The sequence below is a fragment of the Scatophagus argus genome, chromosome 4 (genome assembly GCF_020382885.2).
Source record: "Scatophagus argus isolate fScaArg1 chromosome 4, fScaArg1.pri, whole genome shotgun sequence".
NCBI classification, from domain to species: Eukaryota; Metazoa; Chordata; class Actinopteri; family Scatophagidae; genus Scatophagus; species Scatophagus argus.
Genome location: NC_058496.1, coordinates 16,181,674 through 16,204,881, shown reverse-complemented (window position 1 = coordinate 16,204,881; position 23,208 = coordinate 16,181,674). Strand labels below are relative to the sequence as shown.

The window sequence follows — 23,208 nt, the reverse complement described above, 5'->3', positions numbered from 1 at the left end:
GCCTACAGACAGAGTCATGAGGGAAGAGCACGTCTCTCCCCTCAAGTGTGAAGTCATTAGCCACCACCTGTGTTGGCCTGTTGACATCAAAACAAGTAAACCACAGGTGTCCAAAGGCTGATATAAAATAAGATTGTAACAGTGTAAACAAACAAGTTACCATCAGGAGACTGATAAGCACACTCGAGCTTGCAGCCAGAGGGTATATGCAAGGATTAAAATGTTTCCCATCTGTGAGACATTCGAGTGTACTGATGTAAAGCAAGGTTCAACTTTAAAGGCTGCTTCATTGAGGTTTTGCAGGTCTGTTAACAGGGGTGAGGAATGGGAATGTCACATAATAGATTCTTCACTTTAAATGCACAGTGTGAGGTATGGTTTCACATTTTGAAAAAATGGTTTATCTTACATGAGAAGCCTGATACCACTCTCACATCTGCCCATTATATGAAGCTGCTACAATCAGGAGATGGTCGGCTTAGCTTAGCAAAGACTGCAAAAAAAGAGGCATACAGGTAGGCTGGCTGTGTCCAAGGTTTAAAAAAAATCCCCTACCTGGACCAATTGTCACTAATTAACATGTTATTTCTGGTTTTCAGTCTTTATGCTGACCTAAGCTAACCGTCTCCTGGCTGTAGCTTCACATTTACCCTACATAAGAGCATTGATCTAACTCTGCAAGAAAGCTAATGAGCACATTTTCCAAAATGTCAGATTCTTGCAAACATCGGCTGCTGCTCTTTAAACTGTTAAACCCATATTTTTCTCTTACATTTTCGCTCATGTTAACTTTAAAACTTCAAAAAAAATCATTCCAAACCATGTACAGTATCCAAAACCTATACAGCATAGTCGGCATCTGCTCCTTTCACCACATCTTTCAAGCTGACTTGGCGCTTACAATCAATAAAATATTAAAATCTAAAACTTTGGACTCTCCATCAGAATTTAAAATGAAGATTTGTGGATTTGAAAATCATTTGGCTGCACTAGTAAATTATTAATAATGGACCTACCGGTGAGTCAGGGATGCCTGAGAGGCTGAGGCAGAGTGAGACTGACATGCCTGAAGCTGTTAAGTAAAATCATGCTGGCAGGCTGACATCCTAAGTTGATAAAAAAAAAAGACCAATACTGGTCCAGTGCAGCATCTTAAATCCAAAAAATACATTAATAACATGACACGAAAAATACCAGAGAATATTCCACAACTAGCTGAGACTCTCTGATGCCATCATGATGTGAGAGCTGACCCTTACAACATCAGCAGAAAGTTAAACGTGTGCATTTACAGAGATGAAAAACACACGAGTTGATCTGTTACAAATGGCCAGACCTTGTTCCTAACTACAAGGTTTTTTTTTTAAAAAAAAAAAAAAAATCATTACAAAAAAGAAATGAACACACTTTGAAAGGCACATGTCTTTAAAGATTCGCATTTTTTTGTGATCTCCAGCAGCTTCTGGATGAGAGAAGCCAGATGCTGGTCCATCGACCACACTGATTCGTTCAGAGGTTGTTACACTTCAGTTCTGTCAAACTCCTTACTGATGATTCTTCATCTGTTTATCTACTGACAGCCAGCAATGTGCTTCGAGCTGGAAATATCTGATTTTTTTTTTTTCATAGCAGATGACTCTCCTGCTGGAGCCAAAACACTGCAGCCACAAAAAGACAAAAGAATGTGTCTGGGCCTTCCAGCAAGGCCAATACAGCTGAGTACAGTAAAACTAAAGAAAGGAAGTCTGTCCCTGAAGTGTGTGTGTATGTGTGTGCATGTGTATCCACATGTATATTGTGTATGGGCTCAGAAAAACTGGACAGCTTTCACTGTTCTGCAAATCCATTGTGTGACATAAAGATGGCGACGGATCACATTCTCCATTAGTTCTCCCTTTCTACGAAGAGCAAACAATTTTAATTAGTGTAACTCACACCAGATCAACCCTGCAGCCATCAGCAGTGTCTCCCCTGCTTACAGAATAAGTAACAGACTTTCCTTGGAAGTGAAAAAAAAAATATGTTTTGCTTTCAATAGTTTTTATTTTTATTATACCACAAAAAAGTATTCCCACCTGGCAAGTCTCACATTTCTTTCTTTCACAAATCAGACTCAGCAAATAAGAGGTAGGAGAGTGTTTATACACAAAAATCTTAAGGCCTGCACAGCTAATAAAAAGTTTAGCACTATTCCAGTGTGCCATGATCAGTGCTGGCTATGTGAAAGGTACACTGGTCCAGGGCTGGTAATACTTCTTACAGTGTTTCGGTTTGACATATGAACACGCACATACATGAGTGTCTTACAATGCAGACCGTTGACTGACTGCCAGGCAACCTCCCCATTACACCCTTACACAATTCCCACAGTGAGAAAGGCTTTTTCTGGCAGCGGGCCAAGGACTGTGCACAAAACTTGGAGAAAAGGAGCCATAAAGCAGCAGCAGGTCATAGTTTCACTAGCTGGTCGGACAAGAGCAGAAGAGAGAACAAACCCTGAGCTTCAGCTGTGGGAGATGATGGAATTTCAGTGTAATGTGAACACAAAAGTGCCCTGTAAGGACTTTTTGGCTTCCAGTACCAGAGTATGATCAAAAAAAAAACTCTGAGTCAAGAACAGCTGCAAGCAATGAGGTGTTTGGTGGCTCTCAGCAGAGCCAAGTTGATTGCCTCGTCTTTATTAGCTGGATGCAAATTGCATTTTAATACTTTGCATGGCTGTCAGCACTTACTTGTAAGGATGAGAGTGTGTTTAAGGTTAACATACACTCGATCATAAGAACCAGAATCCCACCTGAACTGATTATCAGAGCAGGAAATGTTATGACTGTTAAACCCCTGCCAGGACACTGATCCACACCCAGCAAAGACCATGAATTACAATAAATCAGACTATGAGATTTTTTCCCATGACTCCACGTTCCGTGATTCACAAGGCACGAAGAGGTCTTCCTTTTGTCAAGTCCTCCCCACCTCTACACTGCACGGAGGAACCTTGAGAGCACCAGATGGTTTTTCACAGTCAGCGCTGTCCGATTGCATTACAGATTGTTGGAGTTCTCGCCAAAGCATTATTGCACTCATAGTATTGGGTCCCAACCGAGGATTGGGGTGTGTGTGTGTGTGTGTGTGTCCGCATGCTCATTCATGTAAGTGAGAGAAAAGGCTACTTACTTTGACCGATTTACTATACTGATGAACACTTTGTGTTTCTTTCATTCCATGCTATCTAATTTTGACAACAGACCGCAAAAGGAGAAGTGTGAAGATAAACTGCCAAGAGTAATCTAAAATAAGCCTTGTCTGAGGATTTTTTCCACAAGCTTTTATGACTTTGTTTTTCTTAACAGATGTTGTTGCAACACTCTGACAGTCAGGTAAAAAAAAAAAAGTAGTGGTTCCCTTTTCAAAGTTTCCCATTTTCATTCTCATTTTATCCAAAATGAAAACTGTCTGTAATCTGCAATGAAATTTGCATTTGTTTGGCCAACATGTTAATCAAATAACTAGTTCAATTCTACCCCTAAATCTAAGTTTGTAAAAATTTTTGGCAAGCAAATTAACTGCTCATTGTCACCCTGTAGTATTGGAAGGTAGCATTGTGAATAACACCGCACATTACAAAGGGCAACATGTTCCTTCGTTAGGTCGAACATGAGCACAGCAGCTCGTTTTGAATCACATTCACCACCTTGCTGCTGTAGATACTCACTACACCACCAAAAGACTTGACACAAAAGAAAAAAAAAAACAGAAAATGACACTCAATATTTTTATCACTTGCTCTCGGGTCTTCTGTATGTCACAAAATACATACTCAAAATAATCGTGTGCAAAAAATTAAAACTGATGTAAAGATATTGTCCTAAAACCAGCCAATCAGAGTCAATCAGTTACAGAGAAGTATGTCTTTTGCACACCCTGCATAGTAGGAAAGCCAACAGCCTCTGGCCTGCTTGAGATGTGTAATTACTGTGTGCAGGATAACAGACTTTGTGGGAAAAGTCAAGGATAAAATGCACAAGGCCACGAAGAAAACGTTCTTCTGATAACCATGTCTGTCTGTCAGGATAACCTAGCTGAGCAGCATGTAAAGAAGTCAAATAATGTGAGCTAAGAATCCAGAGCAGGACCAGATCACAGAGATTACATTCGCTATGTGTCCTAGTTTTTAGAAGAACTGTTCCCCACAGAGTCAGTGACACAACAAGCATTGGAGAAAGCATGTCAAACTTGTGTTTCCCTCAGTAAAGTTTAGCTCCCCTCGACTGGCTTCATCATCCTGGATTCCTGTGAGACCGATGACGTAACAGCCTAGATATTCAAGCCTTTGGTGTTTCAACCCACTGGGCAGCTAAAACACAGGTGTGCTCCTTTATGCTTGCATTACATGTGGCTGCTTTCCAAGCAAGAGTTCAAACATCCATGTTTGGCTGAAGCCTCTAAACATTGCAGCTTCACAGATTCACCCACTCCAAGGCAGTTCAGAGTGGGCCAGGGTTGAGAGTTTGGTTAAGTTATCCTCGAACTCCACCGTTTCAAGTCATTCATTCAGGGTGTCAGAGGACACACACACACAAAGTGAACTTTCACACATATGGGACTGGGCCAGTGAAATCTGACAGAAAGAAGTTACTTCCCTACAGATTCATACACAAACAGTTTGTGAGTCAAATCTGATTTTCTACCTTTCGTCCATTTTGGCCTGGCAAGCCTGGGGGACCCATGATACCAGACTCTCCCTAAAAAGACAGACAGACTGGGTCAATACACCAAACAGAATTTGCATAACCATCTGCTGGTAATCCAGTAGTTCTAAGAGGGACAATACACATACCTTTTGTCCTTTTGGGGCTTGACCAGGGGACAGTCCATAATCTCCTTTTTGTCCCTGTAACAAAAAAAACATAACCTTTTCCTTTTCATAATTTTACAGACACTTTAACACCTGTAGGCATGAGATATACCCCATATTTCACCAATGTTCACTGTACTGCCAAAGCATTCCACTTCACAAGGCGCAGAGGAGTTTTCTGTTTGCATTTACCTTATCAAAGAGTAATGAGTTCATACTACTTATTGGTGAGTCTAGCGGGTGTATTTACACAAACATGCAGTCCATTTATGCCCTCCAGAGACTCAGTTTACACCAAGCCAGCAAGAAATGATGGCGAGTGATCGCGTACATTCTTCTCCCTTTTCGGGCAGTGGGAATCCCGTCAGTGCACTCTGGGTCAGCGTTCACCATCCAATCGCATTGAAAGAGCAACACCGTTATCTGGGCAATTATAATGTTAGAGGTCCTTGAAGAAATAAATCATTTCCTGTGTTAGTGCTTATCATAAAAATTAACAAAAATATTTTAAAAAAGGTACAGCACTTACAGCACTGAGTCCAGTTGGACCATAATCAAACAGGCCAAAGCATGATATCAATTAGTTTTTTTATGCTTAAAGACAGTGTGGAAAATGCTGGAATTCAGTGTATTTAAATGGATTATGTACGGGCTTGACATACGAGCAATTTTCCGTTTCATTCCAGGAAAGCCAAACATAGAGACTCCTCTGTGATATCAGAGTGACATATTATGGAGCTAACGGCCCTCTCTGTTGACAATTCAAATCAGCTGGAACAAAGACTGATGTCAAGTATTTGCAAATGAGCAAGTCAAAACGACCGTTCTCTCCTGTAGGGAAACAAATGGCTTTTTAAGAGGCTAGAGGAATTGCACTGTGATGCCAAGCGGATCTGACCACAGCCATGCAAACCAAGTGAAATCACAAACAAACACTGGATGACAAAGAAAAACCAGAAGAAGTATTTGTTCTTCAGATTTACCCTGTTGTTTAAATGCCCTTGTTATATCAGTTAAACATTAAGCACAGAAGGGTATTAAGGCTGCATGTAACATAAAAAAAGCCATATATCTTATTATTCTTATTTTTTACATAATTTCTTACAGATTTGAACTATTTGTAGCCTTATTTTCTTGTCCCATATCTACAAATCCACTTTGAGGATTTGAGGAACAGCACTGTGTTGAAAAGACAGACAGTACAAACGGACAGACTAAAAGGTCCACCGTGTGAATTTTCTGACCACACACAGTATATATATATATGAATAAGAGATAGTATAAGATAGAATAAGAGCAAAAAGATAACTGAAAATACAAACCAGCTTCCCCAAAAGACTGAAACGCACAGTGTGTTAGTCCATGTCTCAATACTATCAGACTGTTTAGTTTGGAACCCAACTCAAACAGGAGTTAACTGTGTATTTGTGGGGGACAAATCACAATGTGTGTGTCAATGGATATTTACAACATCAGGGGAGCGTACGTGGGAATTTTTTTAAATGTGATTTGCTGACAAAAATATGTTTCAAAGTTTAGTTGTTAGTCTGTGTATCAAAATACCTATCAGTTGATGTGAAAGTGATAACAGGTTTCAGTGCTTTTATGAATCTTGGTTGTGGGATCTGGGGTCATGGATTGTGTCTTTCACATTTTTGGCTGTTCCTATATGCTTCATATTATAAGCATTTGACATAAAATTATTGTCAAAACCTGCCATACCTTCACTCCAGGAGGTCCAGGGCGCCCGGGGTTTCCGTGTGGGCCAGGAAGACCCTGAAAACAGAGAAACATGATGTAGGAATGACCACAATTACGGCTAGTTGGTACAGCAAAAAGAATAATCCAAGGTTTAAGGAGTGTCACAGATGTGGTTCTTTTATTCATTCATTTTAACAAACAGCACAGAGTCATCAAAGCAGCAACACATACACGTTGTTAAAATGGCGCCTATATATAGTGTGTCTCAGCTAATGACCCTGGAGGATTCCACCCACGGGGATCCACTGCCGGCCAACATAAATAACGCACCATTTTTCTTTTCTTTATATACATACAAACATATTCCATAACCTATACACATCCATTTACACCAACTATTACTAAAAACAAACACATCTAAATCACCTTGCATTTGTTGTGCTACACTGCACACATATCCTTACTTCAGTACAGGCACTGATTTATGCTCATGTCATTATCCACCCGCTGTTCATTTGCACTGTTTACCTCACCTACTTGCACTACACTTCCACCCTGCACTACCTCACCTTTGGACTACATCCAGAACCATATTTATTTTATTTTACTTATCTTATTTTCTTTAGTTTCACCTTATTCTATTTTATTCTGCTATTATATGTTACTCTTTCTTACGTTCTATGTTTGCACCAATCACCAAGACAAATTCCTAGTAATGTGAAACCTCTTCACTTACAATGGCAATAAAGACAATTCTGATTCTGATTCTGATATCCATCACCCCACACCAATTCACACCTGGTTTTCCCCCCGGAACTATAAAATCGGTATCTGTTGCCTGGGGAAGCCTTTTGCCTGCACACCCTGAAGACATAACAACTGATGAGTACACAACACTTTTTGATTTTCTTAGTACACACACTGAGCAACCCAATACAGCTTAGCTTACCTCATTTCTAACCAATTAACACATATTAAATATACACATTTAATACTCTGTCACTCTCCTCTAGGTAAAACTGTGTGGCCCACACAGCACCTAACAACAAAGTCAATATCAGACCTGAAAAGGGCAATGAATATAATGATAAATATTCAATAAATAAGGTAAATATATCCATATAAATGAGTAAACAAGCAATGTGTTAAAATTTATTGTGCAAATCTTCAATAAAGTGCTGTTGCTCTTAAAGTGTCTGTGCAGTTATTATAGTGTATACTCATAGTCATACTCAGTCAAAGTGTCTGGTGCTATATGTGCAAACCAGGTGACGATGTGTCCTTCATCACACATGATTAAGGAAGACTCAGAGTTGAGTTGATCATTGGGTTCATTGAACAGGCCTCCATTTTAGCAGCAAAGAGGTGGTGTGTTAGTACTAACGTTAGGTACTAACAGATGTATTCACACATTGTTTCCTTTCCACTGCCTGTTTGTGTTATGGGACAGGTCAATGATGCCCCGAGGGTCCCTGTTTCTGTATAGGTGCTCTCTGAGACGTACTGTGTCTCCTGCCTGTCTGTCCAAGTTATGACATATGGATGTGATTTTCCTCATCCCCACAATTTTCCACTGGTTCCTGGGGTCCCACAGAGTGAAGGCCACTCATCCGTCACACCACCTGTGCCAAATGTTTTATCAACTTAGGCAGTACAGGAATATGTACAGGAACAGAACTGGCTGAAGGGATGATAAATTCAAGGGAGTTGCAAAGGGGGGGAATATTTGGAAAAATAAAGCCACAGCTTCCTGAGGGATTCAAGTGAGGAGTCTTCAGTTCAGCTGCACACTTGTGTGCGGCCGGGTCTAAATGCTGAGCATGGAAAATCTTCCCCAGTAAAACTGAAAGCACTGAAACATGTTCAGATGGCCCGAACAGGAAGCTACTGTATCTTCAGTTTGTTCTTCGAGTTGCTCAGACTTTCCATGGGTTGTGAGACCTTTTCCCCTGAGCTGGAGGCGAAAGTGAACGATAGGATTACTCAGAGTCAAACAGACGGAGGAGGCCAAAAGGTGTAAGTGTACGGTTGGGTGATCCAGCTAACCTCTCTGTTATTTATCTGTGCTCCAATATCAGACTGTGGAGAAGAGTCAAACAGTCCAGGCAGCTCCCCTCCCCTTAAACTGGCCAGACCTCTCCCCTCACAGGCACTCGCTGCTGGGCATATGGAGACACTTAACAGAAGCTCATCTACAGATTTCCTCCTCCTCCTCGTCCTCCTCCGTTCAGAGCGTTCCCTCCTTTCACTTGCTCGATATTAAAACGTATGGAAGTCATTACCTCCAGATAGGAAGCAAAGGGAGGAGGAGACATAGAGAAAAAGGGAGGTCAGGACAGAATGTTACAAATCGCATTCTCACAGTACACAAGGTGAGGAGGCACGGCACTGATGAGAAAGTAGGCGGGTGTTATCCCTATGGAGACGGGAATGATGGGGAGGATGAGTCACTTTGGTCATCTATCTTTGAGTGGGTGAGAAAGTGAATGAATAACTCTTTTCTCATTTCCTGAAAAGAGGAACCAATTAGACACCACTAGCAAAGACAAACCCAAAATAAATAGAAAAGAAAATAAAACCCCAGTCAGCAAATGCACACACACACAACTCCAGCTATGCCCTGTAGTTCAGCCCCCACCCCCCACCCCCAACACACACACAGCCTCGACAACGCATACCTGCACTAAAAAGACTTTACACCGACAAGTGCAATATGGACTTCTTTCCTGGGACTACCTCACACTAGCACACACTTGCACATGCACATTTATGATGCACATTCTCAACTGGCTTCTTTATTTATTTATTTATTTTTCTCAGAATGTTTAGTTTTTATATTGTATCATTTCATATATATGTATATATATATATATATATATATATTTTATTCTACTTATTGCTCCTGGGACCTGAGTCCTAATTTCGTATCATAAGCATGTAAATGTGAGCTGGTATGACAATAAAAGATCCTTGATCCTTGACACGTGCCTGAGGCCTGCAGATGAGAGGCAACTGTATGCCAGAGCTGTGACCAGGTTTATGATGTGGGCCAATGATTTGTACAGGACTGACGCACGGAGTGCTACTGTTTTTATTGGTCATCAACGCTGAACAGACGTGCCAACACCTTCACTGAACTGCACACGAGGAAACACTAGGTCTTTGGTCTGATGATCTTTCAATATAAGATACCTTAAAAAGGTTTATTTTTTAACAGTTATTTTATTATGGCAAGAATTTTTGCACAAGCTAAGTGCTAACTGCTTCTCCAAGATTATCTTATTGATCTGATGGGGAAACAGTGTGGCCTGCAGTGAAACTGGACTTGCAACTAGAAGTTGTTGTTTTCTTAATTATTACTTAATTTTCTAAAATACAAAAGTCCAAACTGTAAATTTAAATGTTCTTATTTGAAAAAAACTCAAACCAGCAGTTACTTAATTATTTAATTTTCAGTAGATTAGGTAATTGAATTAATTGTTTCACTGCAAAAATGCACCTGCCTTTTTCTCTTAATCACATTCATGTTTGTGAAGGTGGTGATTTATCATATGCACTAATTTAAAACCATTTCTGCTGCTGGAAATAGAAAATGCAACACCTTCAGCTGCTTTGTGATAGATAGACCTGCTCACATACTGAGGGAAGCACTGATGTAAATACTTTCAACCGGGATTAAATGACTGTTGTGTTGCAGTCCTTTACATGAACAGTTGTTTAGAGTAAAGGTCAACAATTCTAGAGTTTACACAAGTTTTGGTGTCAGTGCTAAGAAACAACTCAGCAGCGCTGAACAAACGGACTGCTGGCATCTTTTGTGAACCCCTTGCCACTTAGTACAAACAATAGTTGAAAATGTCTGTGTAATCAATAATGACAGAGAAAAACAAGTCTCTGAGAGGCTGTTCAGTCCTGCCTACATATAAAATTCATTTCAGGATAACCTAATTTTCACACATCATCATGAGTTCAGTTTTCTGCATCAGTCAACCCCTGGAAAAAAAAAAAGAAAAAAAAGCAGCTTCTATTGATCTGAGCCAACACAGACTTCTAATTTCTTGTCATAACAGTGTCAACTATTCTTTAAGAAATTAGGCAAACATTTTCAATTTTACAGAAGCCCAGCATCACATAGTGACAGGCAGGTCCATTTCTCTGTACAAAGCCCTCTTTGATCCTCCCCTTCAGGGCCGGGTGAACTCCGGCACTCTGCTGGACTCGTGGCTGTGTCAAGGAACATGGATGCTCTCACGCATAAAGAGATGCTGCTCAGTGGCAGCAGCAGTGAAACTATCTGTGCAGTCAGACATGACACCTTAGAGTCAGAGAGGTAAAGCCTTAATGGTGTGCTGTTATCCCAGCTGCTGTAAAGCCTGTGTGGTTATGGTTGTCCCACACAGGTCTCACGAAGTGCGAGAACTTCTTGTGCAGTTTAAACATGGGCATCAGCTTTCCACATATGGTAGTGCAGCACATATGTTCAAAGGATAAAATCTTTTCCCACAATGAATATAAACATCACTTTTATTCCTACTGCTTGTACAAGCCATGCCCAGGCAAGAGTCCACTTTAGAGCTTTCTGTAGACCATGTGTGTAGCCGTGACGAATTTCTTTCCAATCACATGAACTAGCCAAGAAAATGTTGGTTCAAGAAAACAATCTGTAAAAACCTGAACTGCACCCTTTTTTTCTGAGTCAGCGTGGCCTGCAGTTGGGTCTCAAGAGCTTGATGATGAATGAACTTAGTAGAGGTTGGTGTGCTACTGGATAGAGCGGCTGAGCTCCAGACATGGTCTTAAATGCCTTTAATAAGAGGGGGGACAAAGCCCTCTTTCTTCCTTGTTTAAAGAGATTGAGCTCCCACACAGCCCACCCCTTTGACGCCTGACCACAGGACACAGTCTCACAGGCTGCGGCAGGTAGCTCATATGCACACTCCTTAGTAGCAGAGGTACGTTGCAGGATTACTTCAACAGGCGCTAGGCAAAAGAGCAAGCAAACCGGGTATCAGCTTAGGTTTCGGCTTATGCTTCATTAATTTTCCAGTTGGGGGAGGTGAAGAGGCAGTTTAAAGGGCAGAAACTACAGACACAACCATCATTTAAAAGGTCTTCGAAATAAATCAAAATAACAAACCGTCCCTTGGGACAAATCGTCTCCTAGTGTTTCCTCTCTTCTTGTACTTCTTATGAAAACAAAAGCTTAAAATAACATCTGCACTCGCTCCATGTGGTCCCACCAAGAGCTCACAGTTGTAGACTGACACTGAGCCCCAAAAGGAGAGCTATGGTACCGGAGTACTGAGTCCAGTGCACTAGAAACATTCATGTTAACATAGGACCTATGCCTAATTTAAGTAGCATTACTGTTTATGTATGGAATAGAAAGTAGGCCTACTTGTTCTTGAAATATACATGTATACATACTTGCACTTCACTTTTTTGGTGTCCATCAAAATACCTGCCGTATGTGTCCAATTAATTTTACATTGGCAACCCACAGATTTGTAGCTTACGGTTGTTTGCTCTCCAGCTTTACAAATGGACCTTGGCAGAGGAGAAGCACAGCTTGATCAAACCCAGAGCCAAAGCAAACTAATGTCTGGCTGACTAATGCTCTGTAATCCAAAGACGTTACTGAGTGCTTGATCAAAGTGCTGAAAGGTCTTCCATATCAGCGCATTGCTAGTGTCGTACTCTCACAATAATACACATCAGACATGATTAAGACATCATTAGGATGCAGTGTAATACATTTTCCCGCTGAATGGTGGGAATGGAAAAAAAGGAACTGAGGGAAGGTGAATAAGGAATGAAATAAGATACACTCACCCTTGGGCCCCTTTTCCCTGGCTTTCCTGGCAACCCTGGAAGTCCTGGAAGGCCCTAAAAAAAAAGATAAAACCTGTCAGTGACAGAGTGAAGCAAGTAAATACAAATGAGTAAATAAGAGTTGCTATTACGTCATTTCAAGAGAGTTTTTAATAGTCTTGAATATTAAAAGAGACATTTGAATACTCAAACTAAAAACTGTAAAAGTCACTCGAGCTTGATATTCAGTCAGTAACATCTTGAGCTTTTTTTTTTCGTATTACACATTAAGTGATGTTAGCTGAGAGTTGCAAAGCACTCCGTCAGTGAGATGTTGGCAGGCATGAGGATGTCTTGTTAGAGGCTCTGTCCCTCTGCATCCAATATGATTTCAGCCCAAAACCACTACAGTGCACAGACTAAGTCTGACTCATTGTACTGGCAGGGAGGTCGACACTGGTTCCAGCCACAGCCAATCACATTAATTATGGGCATCAGCTAACTTTAAAACAATTTCACCCATGGATTAGCAAAGCTCTGAAAGGTCAAATATAATGAGGGGTCAATCTGAGGAACCTGAGTTTGCTTGAAATGTTAGGGTTTGTTATTTATTTTCCCATAGCTCCACATCTTTAAAGAAAGAGGGAAAAGTGGGCCTAAAACAGCCTCAGGCAGTCCAGCTGAAATTGGGCTACTGTAATAATGTCAGATGTATAGAGAATTTCTGTCTGACTCAGACAGGACCAACAGCTATAATTATACATTTTCTGCCAAAGGGCTTTCCGCAACCTTTAGATTATTTAAACTGCAACCATGAGGCTGTCCACACATGATAAGCAGTATGAGCTGCAGTCGCCACTGAGACGGGCAGCAAGGCCAACAAGAGCTTTGGGGTGTACCAATCTATCGATTCTGGATAGACAGACTCAGTGATCCACCATTATCATTAATATAAATTGAAAATCCCAATCCACTCCCTACCTCACTGCTTGAGCAAGGGATTGATGTTGCACTGGAAAGCAGAGTCTGCAGCTAGTGCGGACTGAATAAATGAAACATTGAATTTTAGAATGTCACTGACATTTGACTCTTTGTTTTGAAGAATGCCTCAATTATGAACTTCGAGAACTATATTTGAGACTTCCAAGAACCTTGTCGTTCATCAAGATAACAGACCTGGTTAATTAGATCAGTATGTGTAAAGACAACAATCCAGCATATCCAGATTAATGCATCCCTACACAATGCAATTCTGATGATGGTCATGTTTTGACAGCCTACACAAGAATCCAAAAAGAGTTTTTGTTTTGTCAACTCATGAACTATGTTTCATAGTTCAAAGAATCTTGCAGTTCATCAAGAAATGCTTGGTAAACTTCAAGAGATGTTAGTCAATGGATACAGAGCAAGTGTCAGAACTGTCAAAAGTTTCTAGTCACTGACCGAAGACCTTACATGATTATCATTTTTGATCCTTCCTTCTGAAGTAATCAGCATTTTTGTTATCCATCATAGATGACATACTGTAATAGACTCTGTTGTATTTACTTTCATAGACACTCCTGCTCTGGTGAGCCTTCTTTAACAGTCCATGGCCTACGAATGTCAACCCTAATCCCAGTGGAAAGGGATTAAAAAAACAACATGTTTCTATCATCACTAAAATTATTAGAAAATAAGGTAAAACATCAGCAAACAATACACTGGGGAAAGTCCTGAGGATCGGTTACTTCTCTGACATATAAATGGTTTACATGGCTTCAGGGACATGCAGAGCTGTGGTCTCCCTCATTGCCAAAGCAGGCGAGCGTTACTTAAAACATTCTTTTCGGGCAAACATGACCTAATAAAAGACAGAGAAGTTTTAACAATGGAAAATGTGAGTAAGCATTTTGTCTTCAACAGAAGGACAGTGCCTGGCAGAACCACATGGTCAACATGAATGTATACGGTCTACAGTCAACGCTGGTCGATGAATGACAAGATAAAATACTTCATCACAAACACCTTGCTCTGAACTTAGAAGAGTCAGGCTTACCCTGTAGTATTAAGGTGACGTAATAAAAAGGATTCCTCATGGCTTTCTACATAAGTAAAATTTCAGTTCTGGCATTGTAACACTAAAACGTATTGAGTGATGTTAACAATAGTCTACTTTTTTTTACAGACATGCAAAACCTTGAACTTACACTCAAGCCTGTTATAGTTACAGTTGAAGATTTCAAAAGAATCATACCTTTGATTGAACTTTTAAGTTATATAAACATTACATCAAAGATAAAAGACTAATTTCCATCTCCTGCAATTACTGCAGTTCAAAAAACATTCAATAAATGGTTAATTTTGCACAAGTGTTTTATCCATTTTTACTTTTGACCCTATTTTAAAAGTATCCATTCTCTGAGCAGTCAAACTCCTCTTTCAGAGGAATCTTACACCTCATTGCCAGTCCCTTCACTCAGACAAACCAGCAAAGGCAAAGACTATTTCTACCACTGCTGCTAAAAAGAAAATCACACATTTCACACAGAACATGTGAGTATTTCATACAAAAAAAGGAAACTAGAAATGGAGCAATTCTGAATCACTAACATAGCAACGCACAAATTTTAAATAAGCAAACATTTCATAGATGCAGTGACTGGTGAATACCAAATTCACAGCAAAACCGCACAACCAAGAGACACATGAACATCGACGTCTGCAGCAGTTTCCGGACATCAAAGAAAGGCAAGCCAACTTTCAAACAACAATCTGTCTTATGTGTATACAGTATCACCGTGATTGTGAAAGAAATGGGAGCCATGACTTGCAACATGCATCTATTAAAATTCATTGCTGGGTTTGTTTAGAGGTCACACACTCACCGGCGGTCCTGGTTCTCCCTTTAGTCCAGGTGGTCCAGCCAGCAGTGAGAACTGGGTCGGTTCTAGGTCAAATGTTTGGAAGCCATCTGTTGCAGCTGGAGTGACTGGAATAAGTGAGGTGGGTTTGATATCCTGCACACTGGTCAATTTTGGCTCAGGTTTCTTTGAAGCTGCTGTGGTCAAGTGCTGTTTATGAGGAAGGGGGGCGTTTGAAGAGGACCCCTGAATGAAAGCAGCTGTGGTCTGGCAGTTTGGCTTCATCTCACATGGTCTAGTGGAGGCAGGTAAATCCATACTTTCGAGAAAAGCTTTCTGAGAATTAGTACCTCCTTGCTTTGTATTCTTTCTGGCACTGTCAAGTGAAGTTGGTTTGGGGGTTGGTGGTGTCATGCCAACCCAAAAAGATGTAGTAACAGTTTGAGTCGGAAATTTAAATGGAACTTCCAACCCTGGACGAACCGGTAGGGAAACAGACAAAGCACCAGGTTTTGTTGGGCTAACGGTCTGATACACAGATGTTTTGTTCAGCATCAGTGAGCCATCAGTTGGAACAAAAATTGTTGTCCTGGAGCTTTCTTCAGTTGAGACCAAAGTAGGTTTCTGGGCATTTTTGGATATCTCCATCAAAGACAGTGGAGTTGTATGAGTGACAGTAACATTTGGGTCTGTGGAAAATAGAGGTAGCAAGGGTGGAAACACGGGCCGATACGTGTCAGCTTCTCGGCAATGCTTCTTAATGTAATCACAATAGTTATGAGCTGCCTTAGCAGAGGGATAAATGTCAAACTGACAGATGGCACCTTCAAACGGCACCGAATGGTGGTTCATTTTGCCCAGCAGGAAAGAGCCCTCTGCATCCAGAGCCTCCTCTTTTTTAGAATGCAAATCCACATGCTCACTTTTCTTTCCACAAGACGTGTGTAAGAACACCTGATGCCCCTGGATATCCAAGGCCAGACTGTGCCACTGGCCATCATGGACATCATAGTTGAAACTCACGGAGCTCCTCTGCCCCACGTGTACCAGGACCTTCCCCGGTACAAACTGCACTCCAAGCTGCACTTTCCTTTTCTTAGACAGAACCGAGAAAAGAAAAGCGCTGTTTATGCGATGAACAGAAAGGCTGAGGATCAGGGACAGATTGGTGGAGCTGTAGGTGGCAGGAATAACAGTGCGCAGAGGCACCTGAATACGTGCCCTCGGGGTGAGGATAACTCCAGACTTGAAGGGGATAATGCCATTAGGGAAGGATCGAGCTCCTGAAGATGACGACCCGCCTGCCCTGCGTCCAGAAATCCCAAGCTGCTGCAGTACATCCACATCTTTAGAAAACAAAAGAGAGAAGTCTGTGACTCTAAGCTCTGTAGATATAAAGCATCTAGAGATACTAAACAAACTTTTACAAAATCGTGATATCATAACTTCTCAGCACAGCAGAACATGTACTTTTGCTTGCATCATTTTTAGTCTTTTTTCCCCAAACAACATTAATTCTGTACTTTGGTAAAAGCATAGACTATAATGGGCTTTATAGATGAGCACAAAAGGAAAACTATTAAAATTTATATATCTTACAGTTAAAAGGAAAATAGAAAAGACTAACTGCATAACACATTTCACCTTACATGTGTACTCAATAAGATATTTAAAAGGCAAAACCAAATTAATCTGTGTAAGACACCTATTAACAACCTCCCTCTTTGGTGCATCAAAGCAGACTGAAAAAAGCAAAAGTGGAGTAATGTACGGTAAGTGATAATTATGTTGCCAAGCTGAGAGTTCACAACTTTAAAGTTAAACCAATGGAAATCCTGAAGCCAAAGCAATTTAAAAATGCTGCATAAAATTTCCAATTGAGCCACACATCAACATCCAGTTTTGGGGATTGCCACAAATTATGTAATGGTTACATCAGTCTTAATTAGAACGATGTTGGAAAACAGAGGCTGAACGAGTCCCTGGAGAGGACACTTGTGGGGTTTTAAGAGGTGTCTTACTGCAGAGACAGAAAAGCCATCTCACTTTATCTGGTAATGTCAGTGGATTAAAGATGATCGCTCTGCCAGGGGCCCAAGCTCATGAAAACATACTGCAGTGTTTTCTGCAGGTTTTAATTGCTTCTTGCATCTCATGGGAGGAAAATATGGGTAATTTTCACACATTATAGTTTTGTGGTGTGTGTACTGCATGTTGCTCCTAATTGGGCCCATGCCATACCCAGACCCATAAGAGTTTACTTGAATCAACCTTTCAGTGTAGCAAGAAACAGCCTTTACGTCAAGAGTATTTTTTTTTTTTTTTTTACAAAGATGCACGTTTGTGAGCAAGAGTGGTTCTCAGCTTTTTCAAGTTAAGAGAGATTATAGACAAAATATAGCATGATCTAACAAAATGATATTCTGTTTAAGTTATGATAAGAAAAGTTGGACTATTAACTATCTAAATCATCTCTCAGTTCCAAAAATGGTGTGGTTTGTAACCCCTAAACCCAGCATGGTGGTCCAAACCCTGAACAGGGAACCACTGGAACAACAGCACCAAGGTCACAACATTCAAGGCTCTGAAAAAGTTAAATCTGTTTTTGGTTTGAACATCAAAACAAAATGGAAATTTTCCTACTATCATACTGTTGTCTGTTGTTAGGCACTGGTGCAAGTCATTAGTAATGTCAAACAAAAGCTTTTTGTTTAGTTTAGCAAGGTTGGAAAATAAAGAAAACTGATCATCCCCATCCAATCAGCATGTCCTGAATACAGTATGTTAGTCCTCTCAGAAAGTGCAATGACGGAACTAAAATATTACAATAAAAATCTCATCCTTTTCCAGACTAATAGCAAACAAATGGGGGCAAGACTATAATAAACTGCTAAATGTTGAATTACAACGCGGCAGAGGAGAAACACTTATAGACACAAGAGATGTTCGGAGGGAAACGCTGCTCAGTGTGCGCAGGCAGTGGGAGGTCAGCCCGACTGAAAAACCCACACATGAAACAGAAACTGAAAAAAGAACAAAGACTGTCTTCAGATGAATTTCTTTTATAGCACTCGTCTGAATCATTAATATGGTATTAAGAAAGCAAAATTGTGGCTTTCATTTTGCGATTTCTGACTTCTGACCAAGTGAGGAGATTGGCCAGCCTAAACCCATCCTAGAGACAATGCACGGCTAGAGAGCACAACTTTTATGAGAAAGGAGTACAGACTGACACACTACTAGTTCCTGTAATTCCAACATTTCCTGCAGCTTCTTCACAGAAAAAATCTTCTACTGGAGACAAAGAATAGACAGACCGTTTATTTGTTTATTCAGGGAAAGTGCAGGCGCTAAGTGACACAACTGGTTCTTTATAACATGTGTTAACAGAACAATGAAGAAGGTCTTTCAAGAACTCTGCATCCATAGATGTTCAGTTTCCTCAGGAAATGAACTGCAGGACTCTCACTCAACACAATAATACACCAACTGGCCAGCAGATATTACTGAGGAAAAGCTTGTTGCAGCTTGTTTTTTCATGAAACATTTGAATATATGATTTTTATTTTTTATGTTTTTTTTGAAAATCAACTCATAACCACGGGGTTACTGATATGATCCCCAGAACTTACAGGTGAGCCACCGTCTGGTAGGAGGCTGGTATTACATCTGCAGTGACATACCGAGCCCTCAAATCTGCTTCACGGATGCTCCAATCTGGCTGACCTCGATCAGAGCCTGTCTCTTCTGAGGAAATGTGTAGGCAGTTCATGTGTAGCTATGTTAACTGTGTGTGTGTGACTTGAAAGGTCTGTCCATGTTGAAAGTTAAGCTTCCGAGGTCAAAATGTAGAAGCAGTGGCCCTTGGGCTAAAATTCTGATGAGAAAAGGGTGCAGGAAACCAATTCTGGATTTGGCCTTTAATACACTGTATTGCCTGCACCAGTCAGACAATATAGCTTGTGACTGTACAGTAACTTTCCACATGTATGACTGTCAGTGCAAGCTATATTCTTATGAAAACGCGTAGACAACAAAGAGTATTTGTTCTGCAGGTTTTAATATCAGAAGAATTGTAGGGTTTTTTTCTAGAACTCTATGGACAAATTTATATTCTCATTGGAGTCTGAGAGTTTGCAAATTAACATGTCTTTGCATATAAAAATGTATGTCTTTAGGCACTCAGCAGTCATCAGCGAAGAAAATATCAAGCAGTAATTGCCAGAAACGGTTTTCACTGTGCATTATCAAATGGCACGAAGAAACTGGGAAGAGCTTTGACTGAATAAGACTGACACAACACAAGAGTCTGGGACTGAACTGCTACAGGTGGTAGGAGGTTTCACAATTAAATTCAACAAAATAAATATCCAAAACACAAATTATGATTATTACAAAATAAAGATGTTGTTTTAATGTACAATGAATGGATCCATTTCAAGCAAAATTGCAAAGATACTGGTTGTTTTTGAATGATGTCTCTCAGTGTCTGCCCAACTAGAACCAAAACAACTCCCTGAACAGGGAGCTATACTTGAAAGGGCATCTGCAGTTTTCAATTAATTCAGTTTAAGTACACAGCATCTGTTTCATGAAAAAGGGGAGAGAAGAGTGGTCAATCTCCTACATATGCTTTCCAGGGAAGAATAAACATGATGCTGACAAAAGGTACAGCTGGCCAAGCTCCAAAGGATCATTTAGATGCTGATCAACTCAGCCATAAATGATTCCTGGATAACAAGCATAAACATGTCCACAGCAAGGGGCCAGTGATGGGCTAACTTCCTTACACTGGTTATATTTTTGACTTCTTTTAATCATTTTGTGTTCTATAGCTATTCAGCGCAGCATAACATTACCTGGTGTAGGATGTGAACAGTCTCACTGAGGCATAGTGCACAGAGCATACCTTGAAAGTGTCACTGTAACCTCCAATGAATCAATTTTAATTTCAACTTTCCCACGCTTCTTGTCAGGTACATCTGTGACACTGCCTGTTCAATAATGTGTCAAGAAAAGCAAACACTCACCCATCCTTATTCTCAAGCTTGCTTACCTTGTGCTTGTGCTATCCTTAGAGAGCAGGTACAACACAGTATAGACCAAAGAATCAGAACTCTCCTGAAGAGAAAGACAAAAGAAAAGATTATGGCAGACAGTTGACGTACAGATAAATTACGAGATGTTTCTTTACAATTAAATGATTTTTCAAGTGAAAGTGAATGTTCAGTGAAAAGCAATGGCAAATTTCCCTCAAAGGTGAGCTCATCCTATATGATATTTTTGTACTTAGTATGATCAGGAGCTAAATCAATCTGTTCATGCTTTCATTTATTCATTCATTCAAGTCTTCATAATGATATGAAACAGAGAAAAGGAAGGTTATTTTTAGATCATTGAAGATGTAATATGGGCCTAATCAATTAACTGTTTCAACCTTCACTAAATGCCATAAACTCATGTGTTCCTCCTACCACGGTGATCAGTCCTGCTGCAGGAGAGCAGCAGCAGCTCTGATCTGTTCACATAGTCTAATATCTGATTTAACTCAAGACGCTTTGTCTTGTCATGCTGCCTGACCAGATAAACTCCTGCTCTGCAGGGCTACGTGAGTACTCCTATAGGACCACCTCTGACAAGTCTGAAAAACACTGCATCACCTGCAAACCTACAATTCCAAGTGGACGATGGACGATGCGGGGTTTTGAAAAGGTTTTGCAGGCCTAAAAACGTGCAGAATCAGCCCCAGCCAATAAACGACTATTACTGAATCAGTTCTTTTCACATGACAGCACATGATATTAGATGATATTGCTCTAAAGGTGATAAATCATTTCTGAGGAGTTCAGAACTACCAAGTGGTATCTGAAGTGAACTAGGCTCGGTGACAAGTGCCATAATGAAGGCTGTTAAAGGAAATCTTTTACATTTGCGGTTATCCGGAGGGCCACAGAAAGCCACTGGTCAACCGCTGACACACTGACTGCTGGTTCCAGTTTTTAAAAGTTTCCCTCTCTCCTCTGAGCCTCCCATTCACTGCTCTCACGCTGACATGAGCAGAAACCAGAAAAAAGGGGGGGGGGGGCAGTTCATGACCAAGTCTCTCATATTTCCAGGGTTATATGATGCAACATTCTGACTTTTATTTCCCCTCCCATAGGGACAGCCGACCAACCGGCAGAGTGAGGTGCACAGCAGGGCAGCAGGGAGGAGAGAACCGGGAGGGGAGGAGGAGGAGGAGGAGGAGTAGATGACTGTCTCCTCCTCTCATACATCTCGCTCAAAGCTGTCCCAGATCAGTTGGCAGCTCATACCGACACAAGCTACAAAGACACAACTCCAGGAACAGCGCAGCAGACTACACTGACTTCCACTGAACTGTCTGAAAAAGCAAAGAAGGTTGTTTTCCATAAGCAATCCTGCAACCAATTAAACTACACCACCTGTTCACGTAGCCTATTCAACGACCTAATTTGTTCAAAGATGAACTTTAAATTTGAGTTATTTCTGAGGATGCAGCTTTACAAATTCTGCAACAGGCTATTTGTCTATAATATTATAACTTATACAGAGCTACTAGCAACCGATACGAATATGAAATGGCTATGAGACACTGATTTAGACATTTAGTTAATGTTCACAAGCAAAAGAATAACAGAGCTGCAGAAAAAAGTTATTGTTTGGGTTCTAAAATGTATGAACTCACCCCCCGACTCCAGTGGTTTTCAGTTTGGAGTACGGGGCATTGTCCGGCTCCATAGCGGTTACTTCATTCTTTCTTGGGAGTTTTTACTACAGTCCAGACGAGGCAGATAAAGTTCTTCCATTCCAGGTGTTCCTTGAGGGTCGAGCGAGGAGTGAACGTACCAGGAAGCCAGAAACAAATCAAACACTGTGGAATTAACCGGCTGTGAAACGGCCGCGTTCTGTCATTGTCTTGTTTCTTCTTATCCCTGTAGCCTCCTTCCAGAAGATGACACCAGTTGGAAAAAAGAAAAAAAAAACGCGCAGAGCTTCACCTGTGCGCTTCCTATGTTTTCTCCGTTCCTACAGTGAACGACAAGTCCAGCTTTCTTTCCCGGGGAACCACTGCAGGACGACCTCCGTTGTATGTGTGTGTGTGTTTGTGTGAGTGAGTGTGTGTGTGACTGTGTGTGTGTGTGTGTGTGTGAGTGTGTGTGTGTCGACTTCCCAAAATGAAAGTTTATTGTGGGCTGAGGAAAATCTTGAGAACCGGGAAGGGGGAACACCTCCCTCTGTCGCCCCTCAGCTGACATCAAGAGAAACAAATGTGTAGCAGAGACGCTGTTGCGCTTCTTCTGCTGAGTCTTTCTAAGCAGCTGGAATGGCTCAGATTTGCACGTAGATATGAATATTCCATGTGTGTTGCTGGTTATCACATGTGGTAATAACTGAATGGACACACCGGCGAATGAGCTGAGCATATGTCAGCCACAGGCAGCTTGCTGCATTTGGAGGCTTTTCAGGGCTGCAGCAAGAAATTTAGAATTACTGAGGGCCCCCAAGTGCCCCCACACCCACCTGAAGGAAACGTTTACCTGAAGGCAAAAAACCTTCTGTTAACTCTGCCATTATTTTACGTTTTATTATTCAAGTTCAAAATTAGATGGCGGTTTTTCAGAAAATACATTTTGACATTTTAAAATAGTTTTGATTTTTTAAAAAAAAAAACTTTCACGGTAGCTGCTTTCTAAAGCCCAAAAATAACCCCCCCCCCCCCCCCCCCCCCATCAACCTACAGGTTAAAAGAGGTACATTAGACTAGGCAGGCTATGTGCTCATCATCGATATCATCATGCATAAACCAACGTCAACAATCCATGCACACTGTACCACGTTCACCGGGGGTGGCAGTAGGAGGAGGGGAATGGGGGAATTATGTCACAACACGCGGCGAAAATGCCGGCAAATCTGGGGCAAAAAGAGATGTTTCGGTAAACTATTCAATTGTTCTGTATGACCACATTATATTTATAT

General features: G+C 40.9%; 1 protein-coding gene across 3 annotated transcripts in view; it reads right to left on the bottom strand.

Annotated features, from left to right (window-relative positions):
* col27a1b (collagen, type XXVII, alpha 1b) overlaps window positions 1–22,302 on the bottom strand; it is a 62,449-nt gene extending 40,147 nt beyond the window's left edge. For all 3 annotated transcript variants that reach the window (XR_006843099.1, XM_046385501.1, XM_046385502.1), the window contains exons 1-7: window positions 21,917–22,302; window positions 20,267–20,331; window positions 15,235–16,556; window positions 12,389–12,442; window positions 6,578–6,631; window positions 4,838–4,891; window positions 4,689–4,742 (exon numbers count right to left, since the gene is read on the bottom strand). Coding sequence is in view for 2 of the 3 variants with exons in the window: in XM_046385501.1 (XP_046241457.1) it covers window positions 4,689–4,742; window positions 4,838–4,891; window positions 6,578–6,631; window positions 12,389–12,442; window positions 15,235–16,556; window positions 20,267–20,331; window positions 21,917–21,969 (1,656 nt within the window). In the remaining variant the exon portion in view is untranslated. The remainder of the gene's footprint in view (window positions 1–4,688; window positions 4,743–4,837; window positions 4,892–6,577; window positions 6,632–12,388; window positions 12,443–15,234; window positions 16,557–20,266; window positions 20,332–21,916) is intronic.
* Window positions 22,303–23,208: the final 906 nt, after the last annotated feature.